At 29.7% G+C, this 14,575-nt stretch overlaps 1 protein-coding gene across 8 annotated transcripts in view; it reads left to right on the plus strand.

Moving 5' to 3' along the window:
- The window catches only part of LOC148231685 (uncharacterized), a 534,843-nt gene that overhangs the window by 474,069 nt on the left and 46,199 nt on the right, over positions 1–14,575 (plus strand). For all 8 annotated transcript variants that reach the window (XM_088193447.1, XM_088193445.1, XM_088193440.1 and 5 more), the window contains 3 exons: positions 3,475–3,591; positions 3,669–3,815; positions 10,124–10,495. In XM_088193447.1, coding sequence (XP_088049573.1) covers positions 3,475–3,591; positions 3,669–3,815; positions 10,124–10,495 — 636 coding nt within the window. The remainder of the gene's footprint in view (positions 1–3,474; positions 3,592–3,668; positions 3,816–10,123; positions 10,496–14,575) is intronic.

The raw sequence follows: 14,575 nt of genomic DNA on the forward strand, positions 1-14,575 counted from the left end.
TTTTTAATATATTTTTCGGCTTTTGTGAATTATTTTTTTATATCAATTCAAAGGCTCTCAATATTTTTTTATAAAATTAATATAACATATATTTTGCTATATTCATTTACGTACTTTTTAATTTATTAGTATTATTTTCTATAAAAATCATTTATATTGAATCAAATATAAAAAAAAAAATTTTTATAAATGCAATGTTTTTTATTTATTATTTCTTTAGTTATATATATAAATATGTAACAATCTAGGGTGTCTTAAAACAGTGAAAGATAGACTGCCGTACATGTACGGCAATGCCACTCAAAGGGTTAAGACACGTAAACTTAAAGAGCTAAATCTCAAAACATATTTATGACAAGAGTATTACTACTGCGTACATCAATTAAATCTTGCCATAAATAAAATATTAGCGTAAAAAATTACAGCTTACATATTCCATACTTTATATATTTGCTTGTTAATTTTTGTTATCTTTAAACCACATTAATTTTTAGTTATGTCGTTACTCAGTGTAATTTTCACAGTTGACATTTTGGTTACCCCTGAACCATGAGCATATCTGAGTTTTAAACACGCTTTTAATCATCTTCAATCAAATCCCTGTGTTCAGCGTTACACGCGTCATTACATTGTACGCTACATATAAAAAATGTTGTACATTATACACAATTTTCGAGGAAATTACGGAAAGCTCGTTGCGGGATTCAGTCCGTGAATGATCCCCTGTCAAAAGCATTTCCTGGTAGTCATGACAGGCGCGTGTCGCGACCAACGACGCGTGTTAGTAATTCGTAAAGGAAGTTTAACAATCTGAAACGACTGTGATTTTTTCCTAAAATCAAAGCATCGTTGTTCTGAATCGGCGATATGACGCCATCTTGTCGTGAGCTTGATTGGGTGAGCTTAAAATTGTAGAGAAAATATTAGCGAGTCTACTGTTATGTTAAAATGATTGATTTAAAAGTAACAAGGCCTAAATTATCAAAATATATTTAAATCTAACTACGCAGCCCTATCTTTCATCATAAAATACATATATAAGCTTAAAAATAATATTTTGTTTTTCGAACGCTTTGTCCGCATAAGCCTGAACTCACAGTGTCTTCATCCCTCCGGTTCCATTCGAGGATAAATGAAATCCAGATTGTTCTGAAATAAAATTCTTGTATCGAACTTATCCTTTGTCACTGTGGCGGTGAGATAAAGCATATCGCCAGATATATACCTGGTAGGAAAACCGCAGATATTTATCGATCGAGGTCGCGACTGGACCCCGGGAACAATCGTTCACTCGCCTAAGCCTGGATTTGTGGTTGCTAGTGCCTGAGGGGTTGTGGTGGAGTTGGTATAATTTCAAATATTAATTTGTTCCGTGTCCAGTGCAGCTGTTCGGTTCTTGAACTAGACATGTTAATTTAACTCCTCTCCACAATTGATAAGCTGCAAATCAAATATGTTGTACCCATCTCACTTTTTTTTTTAATTTTAATGCGTTGCGATTATGATAAATTAGCCAAAACAAATGTATAGGGTAATGTCGAATGACATTACTCTATAGCTAGGCCTGGGTAAATGGGGGCGCGCGGGCCGGATCCGGCTCGCGCCGAAATTCTAAGCCCTTTAAAAAATGTTTGTTATCATGTCTTATCAAAATATATACAAGAAGATACCACAAAAGCGAGTTATGTAATTCCTCATATACTGCATTGGCCATTATAATGGGGCACCCCTTAAAATGATGTGTAACTCTTTACAAGTGCACTTGAGTTTTAAAAAAACATTATTTTTTAGAATATTCATACATGTTTTAACATTTTTTCAAGTTTTTGCGACCCCTGGTGTAGTAAACGTGCGACAAAGAGTCGGAGAAGAATATTTAACTGATTGCGTACTACCCAAAGTAAAATGTTGTGGCGGAAGCGTTGTGTTCTGAGGTTGCATGGCAGCAGCAGGGATAGGAAGCCTGTATACTTGCGAGGGAACTAAGAATAGTAATATTTATGGAATTCACTTTAATGGATTCCTACATTAAAGTGGATTAAAGTGATTGCTGCTTTTAGAATGCCTTACAGCTTAAATTGTATAGAGAATTTATTGGAAAAATTAAAAGAAGAGGTTGCCAAACACAATTGCAAACCCAAAATTGAGCTGCGAGAAAAATTTCAGATGGAATGCAGAAAATTGTTTTTGTCCACCCGCAAGTCATTAGCTGACAGGATGCCAAAAATGGTTACAGCTGTAATTATAGCTAAGGATGGTCCTACTAAATAATAAAAATAGAGTTTATATAAGCACTTTAAACAAGCTTAGGAGGTATTTTATTTATATTTTTACGATTTTTGGGGGTGTGTCATTATTATGGCCAAGCTTGTAATTTAAAAAATAAAAGATTGTATGTCCGAGTATTAAAACCCAATTACAAAATGGACGGACAATAACACGTAGAATTGTGTGCATTGATGACGATATAAATAAGCAACTAATATCTATATTAGTTGCTTATTTATATCGCTCTCTTTTTTTTAAAAAAAATCACTTGATTTTTTTAATTAAAAAAATCCAAATTACGTATATATATTTTAAGTGAATATAAACCTTTTTATTAGTTACATTTGCATACATATTACAAACTTTTATTATAATTTTTTTAAACGAATAATTTTTCTTTTGTTTAAAATTTTATTTACGTTACGTATTTATTTGTTATGTGTCGCGCAGTATAATAATGGGATATTCATAAGAATTAGGTAATTCTGGTGTTGTTTTTTCGGTCTAATGAAAAATGAATGTAAATATCATTCTTTCAATAAGTTGTATTATGCTTTTATTAACAATTGTATTATGTTGTTGTAACGATTATTATGTATATTGATAATTTTTTTCTTTCACTTTTTATGTTTTTCACTATATGAAAATTGTACGTTCTAAAAAAATTAATTGTCTTTAAATTTTAATTTTGATCATTTTTTGGTTTAGTTAAAAATGAATCTTATTAAAAATTTTAATTTCTATGCATATGTTTATATTATATATGTAAATATTCATATTTTAAATGCCTTTTATTTTATTTGGAATTGTACGTTTTGCTAAAAGGATTAATATGTATTATGTAAAAAAAATATCTTATTTTATGTTACAGTATTTTGTACAGTTTTTAATTAATCTTGTTGTTTTGTGTTATATGATAAATGTATCTTGGGGGAAATATCCGATGATAATATTTTTTTTTTTAATTCTTTTTGCACAATAAATAATTGTGTTTAAATATTTATAAAATAGCCCTCCTAACTTATAAAATAGGCAATTTTTTAATATGGCCCGGCAGCCAAAATATTTTCCCACCCTTGCTCTATATATTTTAATAAAATATAAATTATTCAAACGAATACTACTCAATTAATATTACTTGACAATTTTTTGTTTCAAAAATATGTTAATGACAGGTTTTTAATTAGTGTTTTTATCTTGTTACAGTTCAACTTCGTAGGAAAGCTACTAGGACCCAAAGGCAACTCACTAAAAAGACTTCAAGAAGACACAATGTGCAAGATGGCTGTTTTAGGCAGAGGCTCAATGAAAGACAGACAAAAGGTACAAATCTACTATGCAGTTTGTTATCTCTTAAAAATTGCTCAAAAGCACATCAGCAACCTTCCTTTGACTTCCAGGAGGAGGAACTTCGCACGAGCGGAGATCCAAAGTTTTCGCACCTTTCCGAAGATTTGCACGTGGAAATTAGCGCATTTGCTACGCCCGCAGAAGCGCATGCGCGCATAGCATACGCCTTGGCTGAAGTTAGACGGTTCCTAGTTCCAGTGAGTATTAAATTAAAATTATTCCTAAACATAAAAAAAAATCTGTAAAATATTAAGATTATTGACACTAAAAGTATTGAGTTAAATCGACCAAATACAGTGTACTCTCGATTATCCAGGTGTGAATTATATTTAATTTTTTTTGATTAATTTTATATTATTTTAAGAACTTATTACAATATTGTGTTTGTTACGGAAATGGATGTAAAACCTAACAAATAAAATTTTTGGTCATTGTAAAAGCAAAAAACCTATATCAAAGTTTAAGCTTTGCTTCAAAATTATGTTAATCAAATGAAAAAAAAATTAATAGTAGGCTAATTATAGTTACAATTGAATTTATTATATTTAAAACGTGCTTAAAATAAATTATATATCATGAAAAAAATCCTAAGCTATTAGGTATACGTATTGCACTCAAACCTTAAGACCTTTATTAATTTGCCTTACTATTTTGGTCAAGGTTATACACAGTTTTATTCATTAAAACTAAGTAGTAATAAGTATACTTAGGAACCAACGGAATGATCCCGTTGTGCAACATAATTGCCTCTTTAATGGACCAAAAGTTCATTCCTTGTGATTGTTTTTTACTTTATATAACACGGCAAATTTACTTAAGCACAAGTGCATAAATAAGGAAACATCGCAAAAGTTAGACATAAAAAAATCGTGCGTGCTGCGGTGTAAGCCGGTGCATTGTCACTGGGGATGCTACGATTTTAACCATTCATTCTTGCTAAACGTGTTTAAATACAATATAATCAGTGCTCACTTTATTCAGGTATTATAATCTAATCATCACCATACGCTCTCAAATAGTATAAAATTGATAAAAACTCCTTTTTAACATATAGATAGAGTTTGCTTCTAATCATGTAGTAATTTATAAATAGCTTATTTAATGACGAATAGTATAGATGCTTTATATGATTAATATTTATTACATATTGGTCGTATGTCCAAGTCGGATATTGTAAGTGCATGGCATTGCGGGGGGTCCTATTCTTGAAACTCTGACTAAAAGTGATTATTCATCAATAAGGATAAACTAGACAATAGTGGGATCACACAAAGGCCCTCGTTACGACTAGAAAATAAAGTGGTTCTTATAAAGAACACGCAAGGATTCTCCGGTGCTTTGAATAAATAGGTCTTTGTTACGAAACGGCCACGGGAAACAATATATCACCGGAAGACAAAAAACACTGTAAGGCTACAACATTCCCGTTGCACAATTCAACATCAGAGATGACCATCAAGCAAATGTCACTTTCTAAAGGTATATACATATTTCGTTGTTTAAGTGTAACGATTGGCTGGAGTGATTGGTCAGCAAGCTTTGCAGCTAAATACATAAGGCTGATCGCCAATGAAGACCAGGCAGATTCGGCTCTTACGGTCATGGACGCTCACATTCTGAGAGGGACTGCGATATATTGTCACTGCCACACCATCCTGAACTTTAGTGATCTTCCACTAACGTCGTCTCTCAATCTGCTTCTCCACCACTGCTCGGAGAATAACGATTTCAGCCATCATAGTCTGTCGAAATATGTAATATAATCTAATAAAATTCTCACTAGTTTTCACCTGCGTCTTACTGGCTGCAAAGTCACATCCCTTAGGGTTAGAATTCCGAAACCTTTATTTAAGGCTTGTCGTCTTGATTATATTAGGTAACTTGCGCAGCCAGTGATGCTCAATCAATCTTAGTTTGAAACATGCTATTTTTACCTACTTTCACAATCAATCATCATGGGAACATGCCTTAAATTAACCCCTTTCTTTAACTTTATCCCTTGCCTAGCTCGTTATTCATATGAGCCATTCAAAGCAAAACGGCGTGGAGCATATTGCAAATCCCACCTCGGAAATATTTTTGGGTATTTTTTTGCCTACCCTATTGGTGTAGCATTATCCTTCGATATGAGGGTAGGTACCTACACGCAATGTCCTCCTATAAAAACGACCTTTTTAATCCCCGGGGATTTGCTCGGCTTACCATCGCTGTTAAACTGCCACGGGCCATTGTCGATTTGAGGGGTATTTGGGCCGCAAAACGTGAGGTCCAGATCTTTCGGGAGGGACTGCGTAGTAAAATATCGCAATTAAGCCGGATCAATGGAAAATGATTATGAGACCCATGTAATAAAAAATCTAATCCGGCTGCACCAATATTATGAACTGTATGTCGCAAAAATCGTAAAGATCTTGGATGTTGATCATTTATATATCGTACACTATATTTAGTGTTATAGTGTCACTAAAAATATATATAAAAAGGTCCATTATTTAATATTAATTAATGTTTATAAAATCAATATGTTCTTACAAAAGTTTGTTAAATTATCTGTAAAATATAATATATTTATATGATAAAGGCATTTTTTTTCTAAAAATATTATCGAAAATATTTTGTGTGTTTAAACCTTTTGTGTGTTTAAACTGTTAAATTGACTAAAATATACTATAGGCTTAAGAATACAAATATCCAAATCAAACTTTGGAATGTATTTTGTCTTTTATTTGTATTTCAACTTAAACTGTAGTCGGAATGAACCTTATATTACGTGAATTTCTATATCGTATTGTATATTTCTCATTAAAGGTTAAATACTGCAAAACTTCAAGATACTGAGAAACTAATATAATGTTAATAAAACGATTGTGTGATGACACAATCATTTAAGAGCAAATAAACGTGTATAAATATATAATGGTTTTCTACAAGCAATATTACATATAATTTTTGTTGAAAATTTTCACTGGCAAGTTTTAGTGATATATTTTTTGGTCTCGATAGTTTTTATTGTTATATCTGGCTCTAAGTTTATTTTTCACAAATATTACATTTTAGAAAGGTTTATTATAAATGTATCTAAAATTTTATTTACAAATAACTAAAACATTTTAAATCTAACATCATTATATAATATGATTAAATATAAGCAAAAAAAATAGAAATATTGAACTGGTTATAGTGAAATCAAATTACAAAGTAATCTTAATAATTCTAAAATACATGTTACAATGTAAATTTTTGGTCAATTAGTGTTTTTCAAAATTTCGTCATTTGAATACACATAATTTTTATTTTATTTTAATTTAATTGGACTTGCTTGAAATTATTTTTTAAATAAAAGTTTTACTTTTTTATTTTTTTTTTATGATTGGAATCATAACACCTTGTAGTTGATTTTATATTCTTGTGATTTTTTTTAGAATTTCTAGAGGAAATGCTAAAATCGAGAATTCCAGAATATTTTCATAGAGACAAAATAAATTTGTACAAAAATTTTAAATGTCTTACAATCATTGAATTTGAATAGGGCTAGAAAATACGCTTGCATTCTTGGAAGCATTTACAGAATTTTTTTGAATGGCAAAAAATTGTTTATATTTTTTTTAACCATTCTTATCGGCCTTATATTTGTTTTGTTAATCTAAGAACTACATAATCCATAAGAAAGCGCTTCGTTTTATAATCGGCAGATTGCAAAAATTTATGGAGGCTTTTCAGTTGTTATTTCCACCGAATATTTCCTGACAACAAAAAAAAAACAGATATCTAATTTCAGTTTAGATGATATGTGCTTTTAAAAAAGTTATTTCAATATTAATGTGTAATGTTATACCTACTGATATGTTTTGATAAAAGATATTATTTTACTACTTTACAAATTAATTATTTTGAATAATTTAATTTACATGCTTAAATATTCCAAAAGTTAAAATAAAAATATCTTTAATAGTATATTGTATATATTTTTAATATTAAGCAAATATTATTTATTACATACATTAATTTATTTATTGAAATTTCTCAAGAAAATTGCTTAGTGAAAACATGACTTTTCATTTTTAAAGAAATAAAAAACATGGAAAAATTAGAATACATATATACAACGATTTAGTTTACCATTAAACTTTAAGGATTGGTAACCTTAAGGGGTGTGACTTCGCAGCCAGTAAGATGCAGGTAGAAATTAGTAATAATTCATCACTTTATATTACATATATTGTTAGTTACTATAATGGGCGTTTATCTCTGAGCATTTGTGGAGAATCTGGCGCAGGGATGGTGTCCGTGGAAGATCCTCATGGGTCTTGTAGGTGGCAGTGTCTGGAGGTCAGTTCCTTTTGCTGCAATGATCGTGCTCGGGAGTCTCAGGCCGTATCTTCGCGTCTAAATCTGCGGTGTTTTCCGGCGTCTGCCCTCTTCTCATGGGAGCAAAGCTGCAAAGCTTGCTGACAAATCACAATCATGCGGCTATCATCCAGCCAACCGTTTCACTTGCTATAGAAAGTGAGATTTGCTTAATAAACACCTTCAAGGTGGAATTGTGCTACGGGAATATTGTGACTTTACGGTGCTTTTTGTCTTTCCGTGATATATTGTTTCCCTTGACCATTTCGCAACAAAGAAATATTCTGTCAATGCACCAGAGAACTCTTGCTTGTTATTTATGTAACGAGGACCTTTGTGTGATCCCATCCTTTACACTACATTGTTTTATTTTTCTCAATTGTTGATGAATGACTTCCCAAGAAAGCATGCATATTTTAAAACATCTGGCACAGACCTACCTTTTCTTATGCAGCGGTGAAAAATGTAGCGCTTGTAAAACATTTAAAAACATTCGTAAACATAGACAATTCATAAAATTTAGGGGGAAAAGTTTTGACGGAACAAGATACAACAACATGAAAACGCGACCCGCATTAAAAATAACTTAATTTCCATTATTTAAAATAAAGCTAACATAAATAATGTATATTATTTTGTATAATTTAATATATTAAAATAGTAATTATAATATTTAAGCGAATGAATTTACCTAAATTATTTAACTAATGCAATATCGCAAATTGCGCATCAGATAAATTGTGTTATTAAAATTTAATCACGCCAGTATTTTGCTAATCAAATTATTTAATTAAGCCAGTTAAGGCAAAGTTTACGTTTTATTAACGAACGATGCTCTATAAGTTTTCTACCTTGTTTTAATGGTACAGATTAAACTGGACTAATGAAGTTTTTCAAAGAAACGCCCCCGAGTATTTAGTTCAAAATAACTTAAACGATTTTGAATTTAACTAAGATATTTATTATATTTTTTGATTTATAATAATAAACTTTCATGCTTGAATTTTATAGAATTTATTTTAACTACACTTTATACCTAAATCAATATTTTTGTATAGTGTTGAGTTCTCATTGGGGAATATGAATTTAAAAAATTATTAAATTATAATAAGTTGTTCAATAGTTATATAAACTCTTGGACCGTTTATAATCCTTAGATTACTTCCAGTAATATATGTTTTATTTTTATTTTCTTCTTTCGAGAGACCCCAAAAATATGCAATAATACGCTGACGCCAACGCAAAGCCCAACACATACTTCTAAAGGGACAAATAATAAAAAAATGTTTTTATATTCTCCCCAAGGCAGTTACGACCTTGTACGACACACAATATTGGACTTAATAAATAATATCCTGACCGTTCTTCTCACGCTTTGTTTTATTCATAAATGCTCTTAACACGCTTACTATGAAACTTGAGATGTAGTAAGCCATCCGATAATCTTTAAAACACCTAACTCAAACCTATATATTTTTATATTACTTTGAATTATTTAATAATTTATATGCAATACTATTACATTTAGCGTCTTTCTAACTTGTTTATTGTCATAATAATGTGAATTGTAAAATGAAGCATATGCAGTAATTACAAAAGTAGCAATGAAAGTATTTTTATGACAACATACATTGTGCGTATATTTTTGGGATATTATTAATATTTTAAATATTTATTTAGTTTAGGTAAAGTATATCTTATTTAATTTTTTAGTTGCTACAGATCCACCTTGTTGTAATGCATTTGGCAGATAACAACAAAGAATTAGAAAACAAATTATTTTAAACATAAATATAAAAAAATACAATCATTGTGATGAGTCACCCCCTATCTGGTTCCAATTAATAGTTTATCGTTCACGACAAATGATAATAGGTAAACCTTTTTAACAAATATTTTGTAACAGCTATCAGTGATATTCTCTTGTACTGTATTTGAACTTATGAATATATTATGTAGAAATAAAATAAAACTAACTCTAAATTCTATGTAATGTTAATACTAGGGATGCTAAGTATCTGTTCAGTGGAGGTATAGACTGACGTTTTAGTGCCTATTTCTAAGAGACATACTACATATAACTACATACAAATTAAATTTAGATGTTTTTATTGTCTAGACTACATAAATTACTATATTTTAAATTATTTTATTTCAGGACTACAACGACGACATACGACAGGAACAAATGTGGGAAATGCAAATCCTATCAACCCAGAGACAGCATATGACGCCGCCCGACTCTTCGCAGAGCGGCAGTGAAGAGACGCTGCCTCTTTTGTCCGGGGAAAGAAATCCACCCCCTTCCGCCCACCAGCAGTCGGTGCCTCATGTGCAACAGACTACCACCCAGCACGTACAGCAGCAAACTACACACGTGCAGCAGCAGACGACGCATGTGCAGCCAGTGCATGTACAACCTATGACTAATGGACATGGAGTGGAAGCAACGGTAGGCATCGTGACCATCGACCAAGAAACGATGACGCCCTTGCATCATCAGACGATGGTAGCCACTCAACAGCAACAGGTGAGATATTAGAATTTTCAATATTTATATGTAAAATATTTTTAATTCTAATTATTGTACCATTTATTGAGAAATAATTTTTGCTTACTAATATATTTCTAAAAACTTGTCCATATCCTAATCTGAATTTTTCTATTGCGACTGAAAATTATTTTTGCATAAAAGCAAGCAATTATTTAATTTAATTATTATATAATGCACAGATACCACAATACTAATTGTAAAAGTGCATATTGAATTTATTATTTGACTGTGTCGATTTACTGGATTAAAGTTTAGGCTAAAAGTTTGAAATGTTATTGAAACTATAGAATCGAAGTGATTTTTTGTGAATTAATACCTAGAAAGTGATTTTTATATGGCAGAGTTACGTGCACATGCGATAAGAGAAAGGGAGGAGATCAACGATCTTACTCTTCTTCGATTTTTTTTGTTAACCAGAATAATTTTAGGCGGAAATAGAATCTCTTTTTTTATTATCTAATAATACTTTTAAGCTGTTTACCAGATGCATTCTAGGTTTATATATGATTGAAAATAATGTAATTTAATTTTTCACTATCTGCTCGAATCAGAAAACAGTTTTATTTAATTAATGAATTATAATAGACGGCGTACGCTGTCTAAAGATCTGCCATAGTTATCTATGTATAGCGTAGTAATTAATAAGGATAGTGGACTATAGCTTATTAAATGTCAAATGCATATCTTAAAAGAAATCAGTAGACTATTTTATAGATCTTTTATCTATAAATTTAAGGAAGGTTCTACAAAAAACATTGATTGTACAATTGACTCTTACGTAAAACTCTCCATGTTTTGAATCAAACATAAATTTATTTCTCATATACAATTATTTAACACTTAAATCTATTACAATATGTATTATTTCTAAAGCAAACGGTTTTACATGTATTGACTTAATTGCTTTGTGTAATTTTTAGACTCCTACGCGTGAATTTTGACGCGCCTTAATATACAGTAATACCTCATAAATATCCACTAATTAAAACATAAATTATTAATTTCTATCGAATAGCTTTTAACTTATATAATAGGATGAAACTGTCAAGTGAAAAAAATATTTCAGAGCTTTTATACTTACTACTAAATCAAATATTTATATTCACTTAAAACTTTCCACCCTTAAGAACATCACTTGCTTATGTACACGAAACGACACTAAGCTTGATATTTCATAGTTTAAAAGTTAATATATTATTTATTACATTTTCTTTTATACAATAATATAACCAAAATGTGATATGTTTTATATTTTGAATATAATACGCTTTGAGATAGAGCATTTATTATTAATGTACATTAAATATGAATATTGAAAATGGACTAATATATAATATATACATGCCAATATATTTATAACAATTAAAATTTTTGTGTTTTATAATTTAAATATTTATAAATAAATTTAATTTTAAGACTTGAAATATTGTCGCTCCTTTACTGTCGCGAGATACCGCAGCTAGCGTGTGTGCGAATACCGGACGCTAAGCTGTTTGCTTTTGCTTGTTTTTAATTCATACTGATTTTAAAAATATATATTAACTATTAAATTGTTGAAATTAGATGTTTAAACTATAAAGTAGCTATGTGCAAAATGGTGAATGAGGCGTAAAAGGAATTCTGCATATTTTTATTGATATTTACTGGTTAGATTAGGTAAGCTCAGGGTTTTTTTGTTATGTAACGCGGTATTTTTAATGTTTAAAAAACATTGACAATCTGCATAACATTACATATCTTTATTTTTATGTAAATATTATTTTCATTTTAATTATTTTTAAGCTACAATTTTATTTACGACTTTTTTACAATATTACGATTATAAATTAATAAGAATTAAATGAAGAGCATCTAAACCAAATTTTGATCAATATGATAGCGCAAAATGCAATTTTCCCTTCTCAAGCAATATAATCGTGCCGTCGCTTGTTGCCAAGTGTTCCCACTGCGACGGCGCCGACACGATTTTATTACTTTTGACATGAATTTTTGACTTCTGAGAAGTGTTAATTGTTTTTGCGCCCTTTTTTTGATCGAAATTCGGTTTAAATACACTTTGATTAATACTTTCATAGCTATAAATTTCAAAATAAAAAAATCTCTTATATAATTTTTTTTAATTTTTTATTTTATGGCATAGAAAAAACTGCTTTAAATTTATTATAAATGATATTTAAATAATATTTTTTTAAGTAAAACGCTTGACAGAAAGTGAGTTTTGGCACCTTTTTTGTTTAAGAAAATAGCCTTGCGTGAGCTAATAATTTTACCAAATCGTAAAAAAATACTTATATTGTACAATAAAATTTTTCATAACAGTACAAATTATAACGCAAACGTCTACAAATTATAAAATAATGTCTATATTAAAAGAATATTTATTAAAGTTGCAACTTCTTACTTTCTAATGTAAATTTGTATTTTAATTTATTCTTTGGGTTAAGTTTTTCTCTAGTATTTTAGTTACTAAGCTTCTCTCTTTTGTGTTTTATAAAATTGTCTTAACAAATTGTTTTACCATCAAGATATTTTTTTTCTGTTCTTGTGCTATTGAAAATATTATATTAACAATGCACCTCATTAATACAACTAAAACTAGACGTCTAAAAGACAATTCTATGCATTTATTATTATTATTTATTATTATTTATTTTATTAATTTATTTAGCTTAATAGCTAATCTTTACATCTAACAAATTTAGTAAACATATATAAAAATATATAAAAAATACATAATATAATATACAATAATAAAGTCTTAATATTATAATTTATTTCTATATGTACGAAGGTGTTTTTTTATTCCATTTATGAAACCCGTTATATTTTTGCTAATAATAAAACTTTTATCTTTGATTTAAAGAAGTCGGAAACATTATCATGATATTTTTTTATTTATGTGAATGTTTTTTTATATATTTATCTCAATAAAATTTATTTCAAATAAGTACTTTCTTACTATTGCTTTAGACATAAACTCATTAATGGATCATCTATGTATATATAAAAAGTAAAGAAGCATTACTTTTTATTACTAATTAAATCAAGATCTCTGTAAATTTAACGACGCTATAGTTCAACAAAATGGTGTTTAGGAATAATAGCTTTCGGCTAAACTTAACCAAGTTTGTTCGACGTCGCAAATTGAACAAAACCCCATTATGAGATTTTTGCTTTTAACCAATTACAGTTTAACCACCGTGTGAAAATCTCATCCCTTACTTACCACCAAACCACCCATCCACCCACTCACGCGACGTCGTCTCCCGGAATAACAGTAATAACACAATTTTGCGTCTTGTATGCGAAATTTGCAGAAAATGATTGCCAGCGGTCCACAATTTGTCAAGAATAGTTCCGGCCACTATTCACATTGGAATGGGCGTGGTTTTGTATGTATGTAAATTTCGCAAGGCAATGCTTTTGTGCTGAGCAGATAAAATTTTAATTAAGCACGAAGAGGAGGATTGTCACTCGCGACGTTAATTAATGCCTTTCTGGGTTACTTGTCGCTCTTGCGTCGCTAAATTGGCAATAAGGGTAAACAAATATAGAGGGGATATTTTTTAAGTGTGCTTAACGTATTATTGGAATTAACTTTAGAATCCATATATTTTGTTTTTATATTTTTACTAATTAAAAAAGAATATTAGCACACATATAAATATTATTAAAAACAAAACATGCTGTAAATTAAAATGAAAAATACACATAACTGAAATATCTATCATCCCAGCGGTAGCTCTTATCAAACAAACATCAAAACAAATTTCAGCATGAATACTTCAGTTGGTTTATTGTGTTTGAGAGATATTCACACAAAAACATCATTGATCTAAAAAATCTTGGAATAAAACAGATAATGTACAAAGCGTATATTGTGATAAAGCGAATCTATGTTTTAATTTATTAATACTACTCACCTTTAAGTGAAACGATATAGTCGCGTAAATATATTTCACGATAATGCCTTTTTATGAATATAAAGTTGTTCAAACAAAATGCAAAGGCAGTGCAATTAATAGTGATCAATGTATCTACTTAAAGAACCACAAT

The sequence above is a fragment of the Plectrocnemia conspersa genome, unplaced genomic scaffold, assembly GCF_051122295.1.
Source record: "Plectrocnemia conspersa isolate PC_06_02 unplaced genomic scaffold, ASM5112229v1 ptg000009l, whole genome shotgun sequence".
NCBI lineage: Eukaryota > Metazoa > Arthropoda > Insecta > Trichoptera > Polycentropodidae > Plectrocnemia > Plectrocnemia conspersa.